General features: G+C 34.0%; 4 protein-coding genes across 4 annotated transcripts; 2 read left to right on the top strand and 2 right to left on the bottom strand.

Annotated features, from left to right (window-relative positions):
* LOC104772255 (early nodulin-like protein 21) lies at positions 1–687 on the top strand. Its single transcript, XM_010496888.2, has 2 exons — positions 1–180; positions 303–687. The coding sequence occupies exons 1-2, from the start codon at positions 30–32 to the stop codon at positions 587–589; spliced, it is 438 nt and encodes a 145-aa protein (XP_010495190.1). The 5' UTR covers positions 1–29; the 3' UTR covers positions 590–687.
* A 1,780-nt stretch (positions 688–2,467) lies between these two features.
* Positions 2,468–5,174, bottom strand: LOC104772254 (myb-related protein 315-like). The gene is made up of 3 exons (XM_010496887.2): positions 4,907–5,174; positions 4,644–4,773; positions 2,468–3,096 (listed from the first exon to the last, which is right to left on the bottom strand). Exons 1-3 carry the CDS (start codon positions 5,037–5,039, stop codon positions 2,568–2,570), a joined length of 792 nt encoding a protein of 263 aa, XP_010495189.1. The 5' UTR covers positions 5,040–5,174; the 3' UTR covers positions 2,468–2,567.
* Positions 5,175–9,683: 4,509 nt separating this feature from the next.
* LOC104772253 (small ribosomal subunit protein uS13c) lies at positions 9,684–11,152 on the top strand. The gene is made up of 3 exons (XM_087505290.1): positions 9,684–10,182; positions 10,367–10,591; positions 10,840–11,152. Exons 1-3 carry the CDS (start codon positions 10,066–10,068, stop codon positions 11,005–11,007), a joined length of 510 nt encoding a protein of 169 aa, XP_087361416.1. The 5' UTR covers positions 9,684–10,065; the 3' UTR covers positions 11,008–11,152.
* A 154-nt stretch (positions 11,153–11,306) lies between these two features.
* LOC104769666 (putative carboxylesterase 16) lies at positions 11,307–13,773 on the bottom strand. Its single transcript, XM_010493932.3, has 2 exons — positions 12,543–13,773; positions 11,307–12,055 (listed from the first exon to the last, which is right to left on the bottom strand). Exons 1-2 carry the CDS (start codon positions 13,349–13,351, stop codon positions 11,515–11,517), a joined length of 1,350 nt encoding a protein of 449 aa, XP_010492234.1. The 5' UTR covers positions 13,352–13,773; the 3' UTR covers positions 11,307–11,514.
* Positions 13,774–15,140: the final 1,367 nt, after the last annotated feature.

Below are 15,140 nucleotides of genomic sequence, written 5' to 3'. Positions count from 1 at the left end.
CGCAGAAAATCAAAACATAAGTTAAAAATATGTTTCTTTGGCTTGTTGTTATCTTAATGATTTCAGTTTCTGTCTCTTCCCATGAACACAAACTCAATTGGATCGTTCCTCCAGCAAATTCTTCTGAGAGTTTCAATGATTGGGCTTCCAATAAACGGTTCCAAGTCGGAGACACCATTCGTAAGCATACATTAGCCAAAATCAAAAAGAGTTTCGGAATTTTTAACATCAAATTTGATATACCTTTTTTCATTTGTTGTGCTTTTTTTTTTGTTTGGTTTATTGTATGGGGTTTTGAAAAGGATTCAAGTACAAGAAAGACTCGGTGATGCAAGTTACGAAGGAGGATTACAAGCTATGCAACTCCTCGCACCCGAGATTCTACTCGAATACGGGAAAGACCCGATTCATGTTTGATCACTCTGTTCCTTACCATTTCATAAGTGGAATGTCTGGTCACTGCGAGAAAGGTCAGAAGATGATTGTCGAGGTCTTGTCTCGCGACAAGACTACCACGTCCTCTGCTCCTCCGGCTGCCTTGGCTGTTTGGTTATGCTTCTTTAGCCTCTCGTTATCTTTAGTAGCTTAGTATCAAAAGTTGCTTAATATGTATATGGATGTAGAATGGATTCGGTTCGCTTACACTGTGGTTGTTTTTATCATGAATTATGTGTTCCGTGTAGTGTAGTCTACTTAGTATGGGCATGCATTTTCTCAAATGGGACAAGTATCTGATTCATCAGCGTCAATCACTTAAAAGACGCGTTCTCCAACAATTCATCTATCACGGCCCATGGCCTTATAGTTTCGTCTAGCTTTCCAAATCCGAATTCGAAATATATAGCTTAGTTTGAGATTATGTCCATGTAAAATTCATAAACGAAGAGAGTTTAAAAAAATTTACAATTTTTATTCCTTTTTTTTTCCACAATGACAATTTTTATTCTTAACAAGTAAAAGTTGTTAGTATGAGATAGACATTTTAAGAAAGTTATTTTGTAGGCTTACACGTTAAAGTGTTTTACTTTTTAGTTAGATTTCCGGTTCTCACTCAAAGTTTTGGGTAATCAAAACTTTTAGCTGTAAAATTAAATAGTCCACTAGATCACTGGATTTTTTAAAATGGGGTTCGACTTTAGATAGTATGACATCATTAGCCAAATAGAGGTTTTTTTTGGGGTATATATTTAATAGAACTAATAAATATAATTATGAAAAGTATAGAAGTTAATTCAATGATTGCAAAAATCCAAACACTTGACGCAATCAAAATCGTCGCCATTGTCTTTTATCCCAACAACTACGATCACCATGATCTAAATACTGTTTTTCAAAGATGTTTTATTAACCTTAATTTATTTTGGCCCGAGGGAATCAAATCTTCATTAATCGATATTTTAGTAGAAGTGATTAATTCCTTTTTTTTTTACAAGAAACTAATGATAATCAAATGCATGCTTTCGAATGAAAGTAGGTACAATTGTTATTTTATTTTCTCGTAAAAGTAGGTAGGTACCATTTATTTTGGAACTAATAGTTAATTTCGAAACGGGTCAATTTTCATGAGTTTCATTTTTTTTTGTTCTTCTGCTAAAGTTTTTATTGATTTCACAAGTTTTGTTTATTCTATGTTTTTCTAATCCATGAAAGGCCGCATTGACCTAATTCACTTAATACAAAACTTATTGTGTCGCACATGTGGGATATGTATTTGTTTAAAAGTGCTACAATTATATATAGTTCTCGTGTGAAACTTCAAAGATGACAGTAGAAAAATATATTTGAACTATAACGATTATGGTGATCGTGACTTTGACCAATTAAACTAAAATTGACATTACAACTTTTCAAAACAAATGATAAGTTTATTCAGATGAGTTAAATATTGTCGTCTTATATTTATTCTGGTAAATTAGTCATCATATATATGCATACATATGGTATGAGCAAATTATGATACACCATTGTACGCTATACATATATGTATTGTATTGTATTGTATTAAGCTATACTTATATGTATTGTAGCTCAGAAATAGTATTAGTGAAGAACTAGACTTAGGTCATCTCCACTGGGAGATACTCTTCCAAATACTCTTAATAAAAAATTAATAAACAGAAGAGAGAGAAGAGGAAAGTAGGAGGATCGATACTTCAGGAAGAAATTTGAGAAACGGTTCTCTCATCAAATAAGATAGCTGTCAATTGTTTTATGGTACAAATATTAAAAAAATTAAATAAAAAAGAAAATTTGGAAAAAAAATAATTTTTATTTATTTTTTTGAGAAATGGTCACCGTTACTCGAGCTCGAGTACAGATGCCCTTAAATTTCTTTTTGCTTAAGTCTAAATACTAAACTGCATGTATATAAAAGTTCTTTATACATTGGTTTTACGGTTAATGAGAAATTTATTTTCACAACTTAATATAGTATCAGAGCCAAGTTATATACAAGAAACCGACTTACTTGTGATAATTGGATATATATTTTATTTTTATGACAGCTATAATTATATATATATATATATGTAGATATATTTTACAATGTTATAATACATTACATTTTTTTATAAAAAGAAAAGATTATCATCAAAGTTTGCGAAGAGGTCCCATGGTACAAAAGGATCCGTCATATCCAAGTCCCATTGGTCTAGAGAGAAAGAATCTTCTGCAAAATATGATGAAGATTCACTTCTTGAAATATTACTATACAACGAAGAGAGAGACGAAGAAGTTATCTCGTTTCCTTGCGGTTCGAATAGGGATTCCAAATCTACTTCTTCTACACCTAGAGTTTTGCAGTTTTTCGCCAGTAGTTCCTCATCACTACCGGATATTATTAATGCTTTTGTTGTTTCTGTGATGACATCATCTTTTGGAGTTTGATCATTGATCTCTTCTCCTTCATTGATGCTAGAACACATTTTTGGTTTTGTATCCTGATTAGGATCGGTATGATGAGTGGCATTATTTATCGGTTTGTGCGTAGCCGGATCCAACCCAAGATGTTTCATCTTCTTCTTAATCTTCGTATTCCAATGGTTCTTTATCTCGTTATCCGTTCGACCAGAGAAATGAGAGGCAATTTTAGACCACCTACGACGTCAAAGGAATATCCATAAAACATGTAATTAGCATAAATAAAGCATTTAACATATTGACGACCAAACAAAAAATGCATTTAGCATATAGCATGAGTATATGCATTTTATATTATTACAAGTCTCATGAAGTAAACAAAAGTATATACAGTATATATATAGTCTACGACAAGAAGGATATATCTACAAAAAGGTTATACCGTAAGTAGAAAAACCCCACATGTGATTTGTTTTTTGGGAAAAATGTCATTAAAATCCTCAAATCTACATTTTCGTTGATTTAAATCCCGAACTCTGTTTTTAGAGGAAAAAACACTAATTATTTATTGACTTCCAAATAAATCGCAAACTCTCGTTGACTTAGCCTTTTGAGGCACAATGTTAAGTGGTCAAACAGAAAAATTAAACGGGGTTAATTATCTGTTAACGAGATCCGTTAATAGCAAAATGACGCTGTTTATAACACCCTAAAACCCCCCAAATTGAGAAATCGATTCTCAATTTCTCCAATTCACAAACCCTAATCGATCTAACCCTAGTCGAACATGATATCTTCGATGACGAGAAGATTCCAGATCTTTTTTTGTTATACACCGGAAGAACGGTCGACCAAGATTCTCTTCAGTTCTCGATGTAAAGATCGTTACACCGGCTCCACAAACACACTTCAATGGCACTCCACGGTCGAACGAAGCTACCACCGATGTCTTTGAGCTAGAACTCATCTCGTCAACTCGAAGAAGAAGAGAGAAACCGAAGAAGAAAATTGAAATTAAAGAAGAAAAGATAAATTGAGATCGATTAGGGTTTGTGAATTGAGAAAATTGAGAATCGATTTCTTAATTTCGGGGTTTTAGGGTGTTATAAACAGCGTCGTTTTGCTATTAACGGATCTCGTTAACAGATAATTAACCCCGTTTAATTTTTCTGTTTGACCACTTAATGTTGTGCCTCAAAAGGCTAAGTCAACAAGAGTTTACGATTTATTTGGAAGTCAACAAATAATTGGTATTTTTTTCCTTCAAAAACAGAATTTGGGATTTAAATCAACGAAAATGTAGACTTGTGGATTTTAATGACATTTTTCCCTTTGTTTTTTCCATAGCTAATTTAATTTATGAAAAATAACACACTTCAATGCACAAGTACTATATACATTCGTCAAACTCTTTTGCTTTTATTTTTTTAACCCACTTCCATGCACAAGTATATACGTCAAATTCAGTTTTTTTTCTTTTCCATGACGCATTCTCGCAATTATCTATGTTTTGGTTTAAATATGCATGGTTTCGTCACTACTATAAAACTAAATAATTCAATTTTTCAAACCATTCTCACAAGTTTTAGCAAGAAAAGAAATAAAAATGAATTAAAGGAAGCATGTTTCAAGAAAAAAAAATTGAAGGAAGCTAACTCAAACATATCGGATCTAAATCCAAGCATGGTGTTACATTCGAGAGATATGTCATTTGCAGAAATCTAGTTTGACGCCGGCTAATGAAAATACATGATATATAAAAAAAATTATTCATATTATCGTACCGGTTGCCAAGTTGAGAGTGAAGTTCCATAATTCGATCTTCTTCAGCATCAGTGAAACCACCTCTCTTGAGATCGGGTCTCAAATAATTAATCCATCTCAATCTACAGCTCTTCCCACATCTCAACAAACCTTCATATACACGTACGTAAACGTTAATTAAACTTCCCAACAAACAAAAAAGTCAACAAAAAAAAAATCTACCTATGCATCAATGCATGCATGTATAAATATAGGTATATATGTATGTAAAAACAAAAAGTACCTGCGAGTTTGGGGACAATTCTCCAGCAGTGGATGCCATTGTTAAGAATGAAGTTCATGAGTCTATGATCTTCTTCTATAGTCCATGGACCTCTCTTCAGTCCAATTTTTTCACAGCAAGGTTTTCTCCCCATATGATTTTTTTTTTTTTTAAAGCAAGCTAATATATATATCACATCGACCAAGTATTCTACATATAGCTATTAATGCTAATTTGAGGGAAACAGAGAGAGCTTGAGTTAGTAGAAAATTGTAAAGAAGAGATCGTTGGATCAACTAATAGGCATTACTTATAAATAATAAGATGTGAGTTGGGAAGGGCAAAGATTCTCTCTTTTGACAGGTCACTTACAGGCTAAAAGACAAATGAGTCCAAATTGTAAAGCAGAACACTAATAAGTGAAGCAGTAATTAATGATTGCTGAGACATCTAAATTAAGATTTATTTAGTGAGAATGAAGTGTGTGATGTTGTTTACAATAATACTATGAACTTGTCGACAAACTTCTTTTGAGCTTATGATTCATTAATTATCAAAGTTTGCACTAAAGTCTAAAGCCATTCTTAATTTAATAGGTATAGATAAATTAAATGCGATCAACTATATACAACATTACATAATTTTAATACGTGTGGTGGCCGAATTGAGTTATTTATTAGTGATCACCGTGGTATATAGCCTACTAATTTGTATTAGTGTTGTCATCAAATCATACCATAACCTTTGTTCAAATCATATGAATATACAAATGGAAAATAAAATCATCAGTGGTGTTCTAACTAAATTCATAACTACCATGGTAATTGCAGACAAATGAGTCACATTGTATATACATTAAGCTAACAAGAAAATTGCTGTTTTCAGTTTTTATTTTTTGTTCGTTACAAAATCTCTAACAATGCATATTTACATCATTTTTAAATATTTGTAAAAAAAAGTCTAAAAATGCATATTTCAATTCAAAGAAACACTGCTTTTAAACATGATTAACCAAATAAATTAAAAATGTATAAAATTCTATAATACAACTAACAAAAATTAAACTTCATATTAAAAGTTTAGGGAGTTTTATGACTATAAATATTATATATGATTACTTTAATTGGTAACCGAAGGAATTTCATTGATTGAATGTTTTGTTAAAAGAAAACGATTTGAGTTTTGTTTGGATCTATCGGTCCCCATCTTCAAACCTTGTGCTTATTCTGTCATCAAGGCATCTTCTCTTTTTCATTATATTCTATTTGTAAATATTTTGTAATTGTTAATATAAATTTGAGGAGTCTACTTTTAACGTCATAAATTGTTAGTTTGCACTGCACCGTCATGATTTAGACAACTTGCTTAATAAAGAAAGTCACGTTTTAATTTATCTAGTCAGACTTTAATATTTAATACTTCATTTAAACAAACAACACTCATCTAGCTAGTAAGTTGAATGTCAAAAGAACTGAATTAGCATAAATACGTTCTTCAATGATATAATCATTAATGACGACGATTCGACGAGTGTGTGTATTATTTCTTAGAAACTGTCCAGAACATATTTACAAGAATTGTTATCGTTAGTTATAATATTTAAAACATTTGCGTATTATTAATGTTAGTAATTTTATATACGTATTATCAGATGAATCCCTTTTCATTGAGTTATAAAGTTTGTAATAAGGAAGCATATTGAATATATAGAGAGTCCTCGATTATTAGATATCATTGGAAAACCACAATGCTTGGAACGAACAATTTTTTGTCCAATAATAATCCTTATTTCATGGTTTAATCATATTTGATTAAGTTGCTCATAAGAAACCAGCAACAATTTGCACTAAAATACTCCAAATGCGGAAGGGTTTCGCGCGTTCATGCATAAAGGAATATTCTCCATGTACTTGAAGGTATATGCATATATCCAAATAGGGATCAAATATGTATAGTTTTTTCCAATTATAGACCAAATTCTGAAATATTTCATTACGTACATTAGGCTATATGTCCTAGTCAATTCTCAATTATAATCTTTAATTACCTACCTAAACTTATAAATCAAATTACATATATCCAAATTGTATTAGTTTTTTCTTATTGAATATTTAATCCTTCATGCCTCTAAAAAAATGTCGTCAATATTATTGCATTACAGTACTGTAGTAAACTAGGTAACCAAGCGAGTTATTAGACGTTAACAGAAACTAGAGATTTAATTGATTAATTTATCATCGACGTAAGTATAATTTATGTTTCCATTACGTAAATCTTACATTGTCGTTTTTATTGTATGTGTTTATTACGGCCTTAGTCAACAAACTAACTATATTTCTAACTTTTGTGTAGTGCATCATCAAGAAAATAAAAAGATTGCAGCTAACCAAATATTCGATTTTATTTTGATTCACTGAACTAAACTAAGTTTTGGAAAGAAAAATGTAATATAGAGTATTGCATATGAGAGGGACCTCGACAAAACACAAAAACAATAATACATTGACACTGAGAGACCATGGGGGGAATAAAGAGAGTATACGAGGAGGTGACTAGTGAGGTGACCATCACGTGTAGACTATTAATACAGCGGGCCAAAATCAAATTACAACAAATTTAGGCCCACTAATCGTATCGCCTTACGCTTTCAGCCTATTAATTATTAGTTCCAGCTAAATTCTTCTAATCACTAATTGGGCCTTACGCTTTCAGCCTATTAATTATTAGTTCCAGCTAAATTCTTCTAATCACTAATTGGGCCTAAAGCTTGAACAAGACAAACGGATTACATAATGTTGACTGTTGAGTATTAGTAGTTTCTCTCTAATGAGTTTTCTCTAATCATTAGTAGTTTCTCTCTAATTATGAGTTTTCTCTTCTCCACTCGTTAATTAATTTCTCTTATCAAATTATTATTTTGGTATTTGTGTTTAAGAATTTTGTTTTAAGAACCAGAGAAATATGAATGCTATAAATCAAAATATAAAACAATCTCGCGGCATAGCGCGGGTACTATCCTAGTTTAATTAAAAGAATCAACACGTAACTCGTTTACTTTCAAGTTTCACGACTGATATACAAGTATTTCCCTTTCGGATGTTTGATCTTAAACTTGTCGGTATAGTCGGAATGCTCTATTGGCGAAATCAAACTATCAAAGGCCACGAAACTAAACTAATGATAAAATTCTATTATTTTAATACCACAATTAGAGCCAAAAAAAACTTGACCGGCCACACAAAGTGTACATGCATACACCATCTTTTTGGTCTCCGGAAACAGAACCGGATTGAGCTGGAATCAGTTCCTAATCAAACCGGATCAATCATTGTTTAGTCAAGAAACATCCCTCTTATCTGACGAAGTAATTACAGCTGTTCCAGAACGGCAGAACATACACGAACGTATAAATGGGTGTCCACTAACATATTCAGACACATCACCATGATCACTCTGTCCTTTTTTCCATTTTCTAAGTGAACAACATGTAAACGATTACGACTTTATGGCCATCTCAATATCAAGACTCATTCTCTTGCGTTGACTTTTAACCAACTAAACATTTTTTATAGGACCCCTCTCTTACTCTATAAATTCTAACCCCTTTTGTTGATAGATCCTACAAAGTATACAACTAAAAGAAAAACCAAAGAAGAAGAAGAAGAAGGAGAAGAAGGAGAAGAAGAATATTCAAATGGCACCAAGAAGTTCTTTGATCCGCTTCGCCTTCGTCTGCATTGTCTTGGCCGTGTTGGTCATGAATGCCGAGTCGCACAACCATGGTCCTGCTAAGGCTCCATCGGCACATGGACATGGACATGGTCCGGCTGCATCGCCACCCATGGCTCATGCTCCAGCTCCAAGTGCTGCCACTTTCTCTGCCTACCCTCAGCTCATGGCCACCGCATTGGTCGGTGCTTTGTCTTTCCTCTTCTGAGATGTGTTTCCATTTATCTTTCGGATTGTTTTCTATCTGAGTTTTATTTTTTACTTCCTCCCGTGTCTTCCTTCTTCTTCTTTTGTTTCTTCAAATATTGTGATATGATGTTATGTTCCTATCATAATAAAACATTTATCTTTTGATGTTTGAATTGTATTTTCCTCCTTTGCTAAATTTTCTAACCAAGGCTTTATAATGATTCGTTTTAAGCATAATATTGATTAAATTAGCCTTTTACTCATTTAAAGAAGATTTATAGAAATATCGAATAGATAAACATCCAAAGTAAATCTAAGATACTAACACGTTTACAAAAATGGGCATGCCTCAACAAATATAATGGTGCATTCAGACGTTGGTTTCGTAAGCAATGTGTACATCCTCCTAGGCTCCTATTTAGCTACTAGATCAATAACAAGCTTTAGTTAGTTTCATGGATTCTTATCCCTAAAGCCTCACGAAACAATATAAAAACATCCAAAAGAAATATACATTAATTCATAGAATAAAATATTTTAAGTAGTTTAATTCATTGTATATAACTCCAATGAATCATCTATGCAAAATGAAGAAAAAAACTACTCCCTATTGAAAAAAACACCAAAATTATGAAAAAAATGAATAAAAAAGCCAAACAACTTAAATTAAAATACATAAGAATTTAGAACAACATATATATGTAACGATAGCGAAGTCAACGAACATCTCAATAATAAACAAGAATCATTCTCGAACGTTTACTTTTGCATCTATGCACTTGCCATATATATACAATCTCTCTAATCTCTATCATGATTCATGCATGACTCTTTATTGCCATCTTACATGCATAAGAATTAAGAAGAAGAAGAAGAAGAAGAAACTCAATAATGGTCCCTCAATGGCAGGCTCATGCCTTTCGTTCGTCTTTCTGATTAATTGTGTGTCCTTGATCATAATTCTTTTTTTTTTTGTATATAGAAAAATATCTGTAAATTAATTTTCTCATAGAAATAATGAAAAATCCGAATTAAATAAATTATATAGCGTGACTGTGTATCGAGGGCCTTGTGACACAGTAACGAGCCTGTCTCAACAAAAACACTAAAGCCCAATAAAGTATTTTAGTTTTGCAATTTTTGTTAAAACACGTTTGGATTCAGCGTTTTGCCTTATCCGTTCGGCTCATCTTCTTCTTCGTCACCTCTGAATTAGTTTTTACAGAATCTGAAAAGTTGGGTAGGAAGAGAAACACAAAACAATGGCGCAGATGGTTGCAATGCCTGTAGCGCACTCGCTCTCCCTCATATGCAGTTGGACCAAATCCAACCCTCTCTCTCGCAACTCTCTTGCCCTCCCCGCTTCCAACGTTCCCAGTGTAATAATTTCTCTCTCTTTCTCTCTTGCGTTTGATGTTGTAATCCGAATTAGTTGATGTCATGTTCAATTGAAGAAATCATTGAACCGGTTTCACAGTTTTGAACCGTAATAAGACTCTTATCAATTTGGGAATTTTGTCTCTGGTTTTAAAGGTTTGTTTTTTTGTTGTTGTTAAAATGCAGAAGCAGAGTCTAACCATCAGATGTGCTCGTGTTGGTGGTGTGGAGATTCCTGGTAATAAGAGAATTGAGTACTCTCTTCAGTACATTCATGGGATTGGTCGAACTAGGGCTCGTCAGATTCTTGTTGACCTTCAGATGGAGAACAAGATCACCAAAGACATGCCTGAGGAAGAACTCATCATTCTTCGTGATGAAGTATCCAAGTATATGATCGAGGGTGATCTGGTATACCATTCTCTTTCCCCCCTTACACATTCACTCTCTTAGTAGGACACTAGAGTAATATGTACATATATAGTATCTTAAGTGCATTCTCAGTCAATTTACTTGTAGAATGGGTATATGTATTGACTTGATTGAGATTGGATTTAAGACCTTAGGCTTGCTTCTTTAATTGCTTTAGTTTGGTTTCATGTGATTTTGGTGTTTCTGATGTGAGAATGGATTGTGATTTTTTGTTGTGGGTGTTGCAGAGGAGGTTCAATGCTCTTGCAATCAAGAGGTTGAAGGAGATCCAGTGTTACCGTGGTGTAAGGCATATCCAAGGGTTGCCATGTCGGGGACAGAGAACCAAGAACAATTGCAGGACTCTTAAGGGCAAGAAAATTGCCATTGCAGGGAAGAAGAAAGTTTCAAAGTAATCATCTTCTTGGTTTCCGTCTTGTTCTGCTGTATTGATACTCTTTTTAGTTTGTCTAGTCTCTCTGTTTAAAAATGTGATTTGTAATCCCAAAAAACTTGGTTCGAATTGAGCCCTTTCAAAGATTATCTTCGGCTTTTTGGTTATTCATCGTATTTCATATCTTCATCATTCACTATGAAGTTACAGAAAAAGTTGAAGATTTCAACATTCAAGAATCGTGTCATTTGATTTAGTGATGGAGATAATATGAAGTATAAGAAACTTTCAATTTGATCCCAACTCCACAAGATGCAGATGTCAAACCGAGAACAAACTTGAAAATTTGGTATTGAACCAAGATGGTTTATTCAGAATACGTACATATGAATACATAATTTAACCCCAAAAAATAAATTTGATAACTTTGCAAAAAGACTTGCTCTTGGATGGTCTCTAATCCTAACCAGAAAATCTTGCTATCACACAAAAATAGGAAGAAAATGAATAATAATAACAAGGTAAAATTTCAGTAAGAGAACTCATGGCCGCGGATCGAAATGTATTTTTTGACCCAAATGGCAATATCTTCGGCGCAGGCCTGCGCCTGAGGAGTCTTGAGAAGCATATCAAGTGTTGCAAACTCATGAACTGCGTCTTTGTATTCTAAAACTGGAGAATCTACGTTTACCTTTCTAAGCTCTTCTGAATAAGCAATGGCTCGGTCTCTCATCCAATCATGCTCAGCTACTACTGTAAGCGTTGGAGGCATTAGCTTCAGAGGCGGTCCACTGCGGTTATGAGCAAGTGGGTTTGCTGCCGGGTGGTCAAAGTCGAACTCTTTCTCTGGTAAGAAGAGTTTCCAGGCGAGAACAGAGACGGGCTTATCGTAGAAGTAAGAGTTTGCCAGCTTTATTTCAGACTGTGTTGGGTTGTTACCAATGAAAAAGGGGTACATTAAAACCTGTGCAACAACTTTCACCGGTTCTAGTAGTTTCCCAGCTTCCACTGCTTTCCGAGCTACATAGTCTGCTATGTTCCCACCACAGCTCACCCCGAGAAGCACACATCTGTTTAAAGTCATAGGAGCAACAAGTTGAGAAACAGAACTTAATGTGAGACTGCAAGCAATGGAAGATAAAGCTATCTAGATGCATCTAACTAGTACTCCAAAGAATCCTGACCTTGTACCTAGTTATTCCTAGATGGCTAGATCAACGTGAAAACTATTCTAAAGATCTTTAATCCCAAAAACAGGTTTAAATTCCAGGAAACAATCTCTGAAAACAAGTATCAACATCGCTGTAACAATCTGAATCACACTTACATAATCCTAAAAACATTTCATGGATCACACTTAAATCCAAGTTTTTTTGAAAACATTACCTAAACTCTTGAGAGCAATCCATACTATGGTCATCTACATCTAACTCTAGGCATCTCTAGCTCATACTTTAACCGATTAAAGTTCATACTTTGTCTGTCTTTAAGCATCACAGCTGATAAAACCGAAAGATACACAGCAAGCAAACAAGCAGGGTTACACAATATACAAACCTGGAAGGATCAGCGTGAGCTGCCAGCCAAGGCTCAACCATGGAAGCTCCAAAAGCATCAACTATCTGTCCTTGAACATTCAGCTTCTTCACCTCAACACCATTAACACGTCGATTACCCAAAGACTTGCAACAATCAGCTAAATTAGCCTGTTTCCCAAGCCAATGCAACACTTTAACTCCATCCTCAAACGCTGCAGGATACCTATTCTCAGGGGCAAGCCTATACCCAACGGCCAATACAATCACATCACAAACTTTAGCAATCCTCCGACAAAAGAAGTCATTAGCCGCCGAATCAGAACTTCCACTAACCCAACCACCACCATGAAACTGCAACATCACTGGCAGTTTCCGTGAACTCCTCTTCGCAGATGGCGCGTATCCTCCATAGGTTTCTAGATTCTCGTTGTTACATCCGTAGCTGTTCCTCCTCGACTCGTTCCTCTCAGCCGGCGCAGGAGAGTTCTGGTTAGGTCCGTAGCTGTGTCTCCGATCAGATCTGTTGTGATAAGTATCCTTGTGGCGAGATACCGAATCGGGTTCAGGTGGGGAGAGAGCAGATTCAGGGAGAAAGATCCTTACGGTGAGTGACGTCATTGGATCAATGTGTATGTCTTTGGTGGCAACACCGTCGGTGAAAGAGGGATTCGCGGCGGCGACGGATTCGTCGGATCGGGTTGAAACACCGAAGGAATCAGGTAAGCCATCTTTATCAGAAGAAGAAGAGATTGAAATAAGATTCTGAAGACGATGTTTCAAAAGTAACTTAAAGAAGACGCTATAGAGCTTCACAGCTACCCCTGGCATTTCCTTATTAGCAAAAGACCAGATTTTTTTTTTCTGTGTGTGAGAGAGATCACATCAATGGAGGGTTGGCTAGGGTTTGTTTTCCCAACTTGGAATCGACCCACCTGATTCTGAAGGGTTAACAGAACAATTGAAATTGAAATTGGATGCAAAAAGAGTCAAAATTGATCAAAACCCAGTTTCGGATTTCCTATATGATTTGAGACTAATTTACAGAGAATGATAAAATGAGGACGACGGAGAAGAGAAAGAGAGAGAGGTTGTGGAGAAAGTGTCATTGGCTGAATTTGGTTTGATGTGAGAGAGAGATGAGAAAAAAATTATCCTCTGAAACGCGGTTATCGTAACTCGAAAGTTTTGTTTTTTTGGCTTTTTCAGATTTGTAAATATTTCTAGAAAACGTACAAGTGCTGAAAGTTTTTTTTTTTTTTCCTTTGCGTATAATTTATTCACTGAATTTATAAATTTGGAACTGTTGAATGAGAATGAGAGATTCCAAAATTATTAATCATAGAGATTGCCACTTCATTATGTTGTTTTTTAATCATAGAAGTGTGGCAAAATGACAGCACCAAAATTTGATTTATTTACTTACAACAATCCATAATTCATGATCATCAACTCATAATAACTCACCTTGGTTATTAAAGGTAACATTCATTGTAATATTCCTTTTCGTCACAATATTTAGGTAGTTTAAGTTTGGGAATTTTGCAAGGAATGGTGAAATTATTGTTTGACCATCCTACCTTGAATGATAATGTTTTAAGAATAATTTTCAATGTTCAAAGAAAACATTATAAAAGAGTTACATCAATCAACGAAAAAAATGAGAAACAAAAACCTTGACATTTTCAAAAAAAAACTTTGGTCGCTCATGGTGAACTTGACCATAAAATAATAATCGAAGACTCTACAGAGAAATGTATAAGTAAGACACTGGTCGAATTTTTAGAATATTAAACTGTCACTAATGCCAGTAATTGCCGTATTTAAATATATATATATATATATATATATATATTAAAGTGCTGACACTAATTTGCAATATTTGAATCGGTCGATTAGGCCCTTTAATAATACTTAATCGGCTCAAATGATCTCAACTCCCTGATAGATAAACGAAAGTTTCTTTCGACGTGACACTTCACACTTGTGACTTCTGAACATTGTTGCTGGAAAGGCGGGTGTGGAAAGAACGTGTAAGGAAATGTGCGAGTTCTGTTAGATAGAGATCCATAGCTTTGCAAAGGTTTGAAACAAAAAAAAAATGAAAATCCAAACCTATACTAAACTCCCTATTCTTGAGTCTACTCCTCAGGAACAACATCAATATATATAATATAAGCTCAACTTCTAAATAGAGTTGAGTTAATTAGGTTAATAATTAGTTTCTGTTTCTCTCTCTTTTGATGGCAGTCTTGTTGATTCTCGTATCTCGCCGTAGGGATGTTGTTGATTATATACTAAACTCAGATAACCGTATCACTATCCGAACCATATCTGTATATGATTACATATATTGCTGAAAAAATAGGATTACATATTTTACTTTATTTTATCTTACTTTAAATTGGAGAAAGATATTAACCCCAAATACTACTTAATTAAAACTGGTATTTTATCTTACTTTAAATTGGAGAAAGATATTAACCCCAAATACTACTTAATTAAAACTGGTATTTTTAGTATATTAAATTATTTTTAAAATAAACACAGAAAAATCAATAATTAATCTGGAAAACACAAATCCAAAGTCCAAACATACACAATTACACACCCTGATTTT

The sequence above is a fragment of the Camelina sativa genome, chromosome 20, assembly GCF_030686135.1.
Source record: "Camelina sativa cultivar CO46 ecotype springtype chromosome 20, ASM3068613v1".
Taxonomy (NCBI): Eukaryota; Viridiplantae; Streptophyta; class Magnoliopsida; order Brassicales; family Brassicaceae; genus Camelina; species Camelina sativa.
The sequence above is the reverse complement of the archived record's forward strand: the minus strand, read 5'-3'. Positions and strand labels throughout refer to the sequence as shown.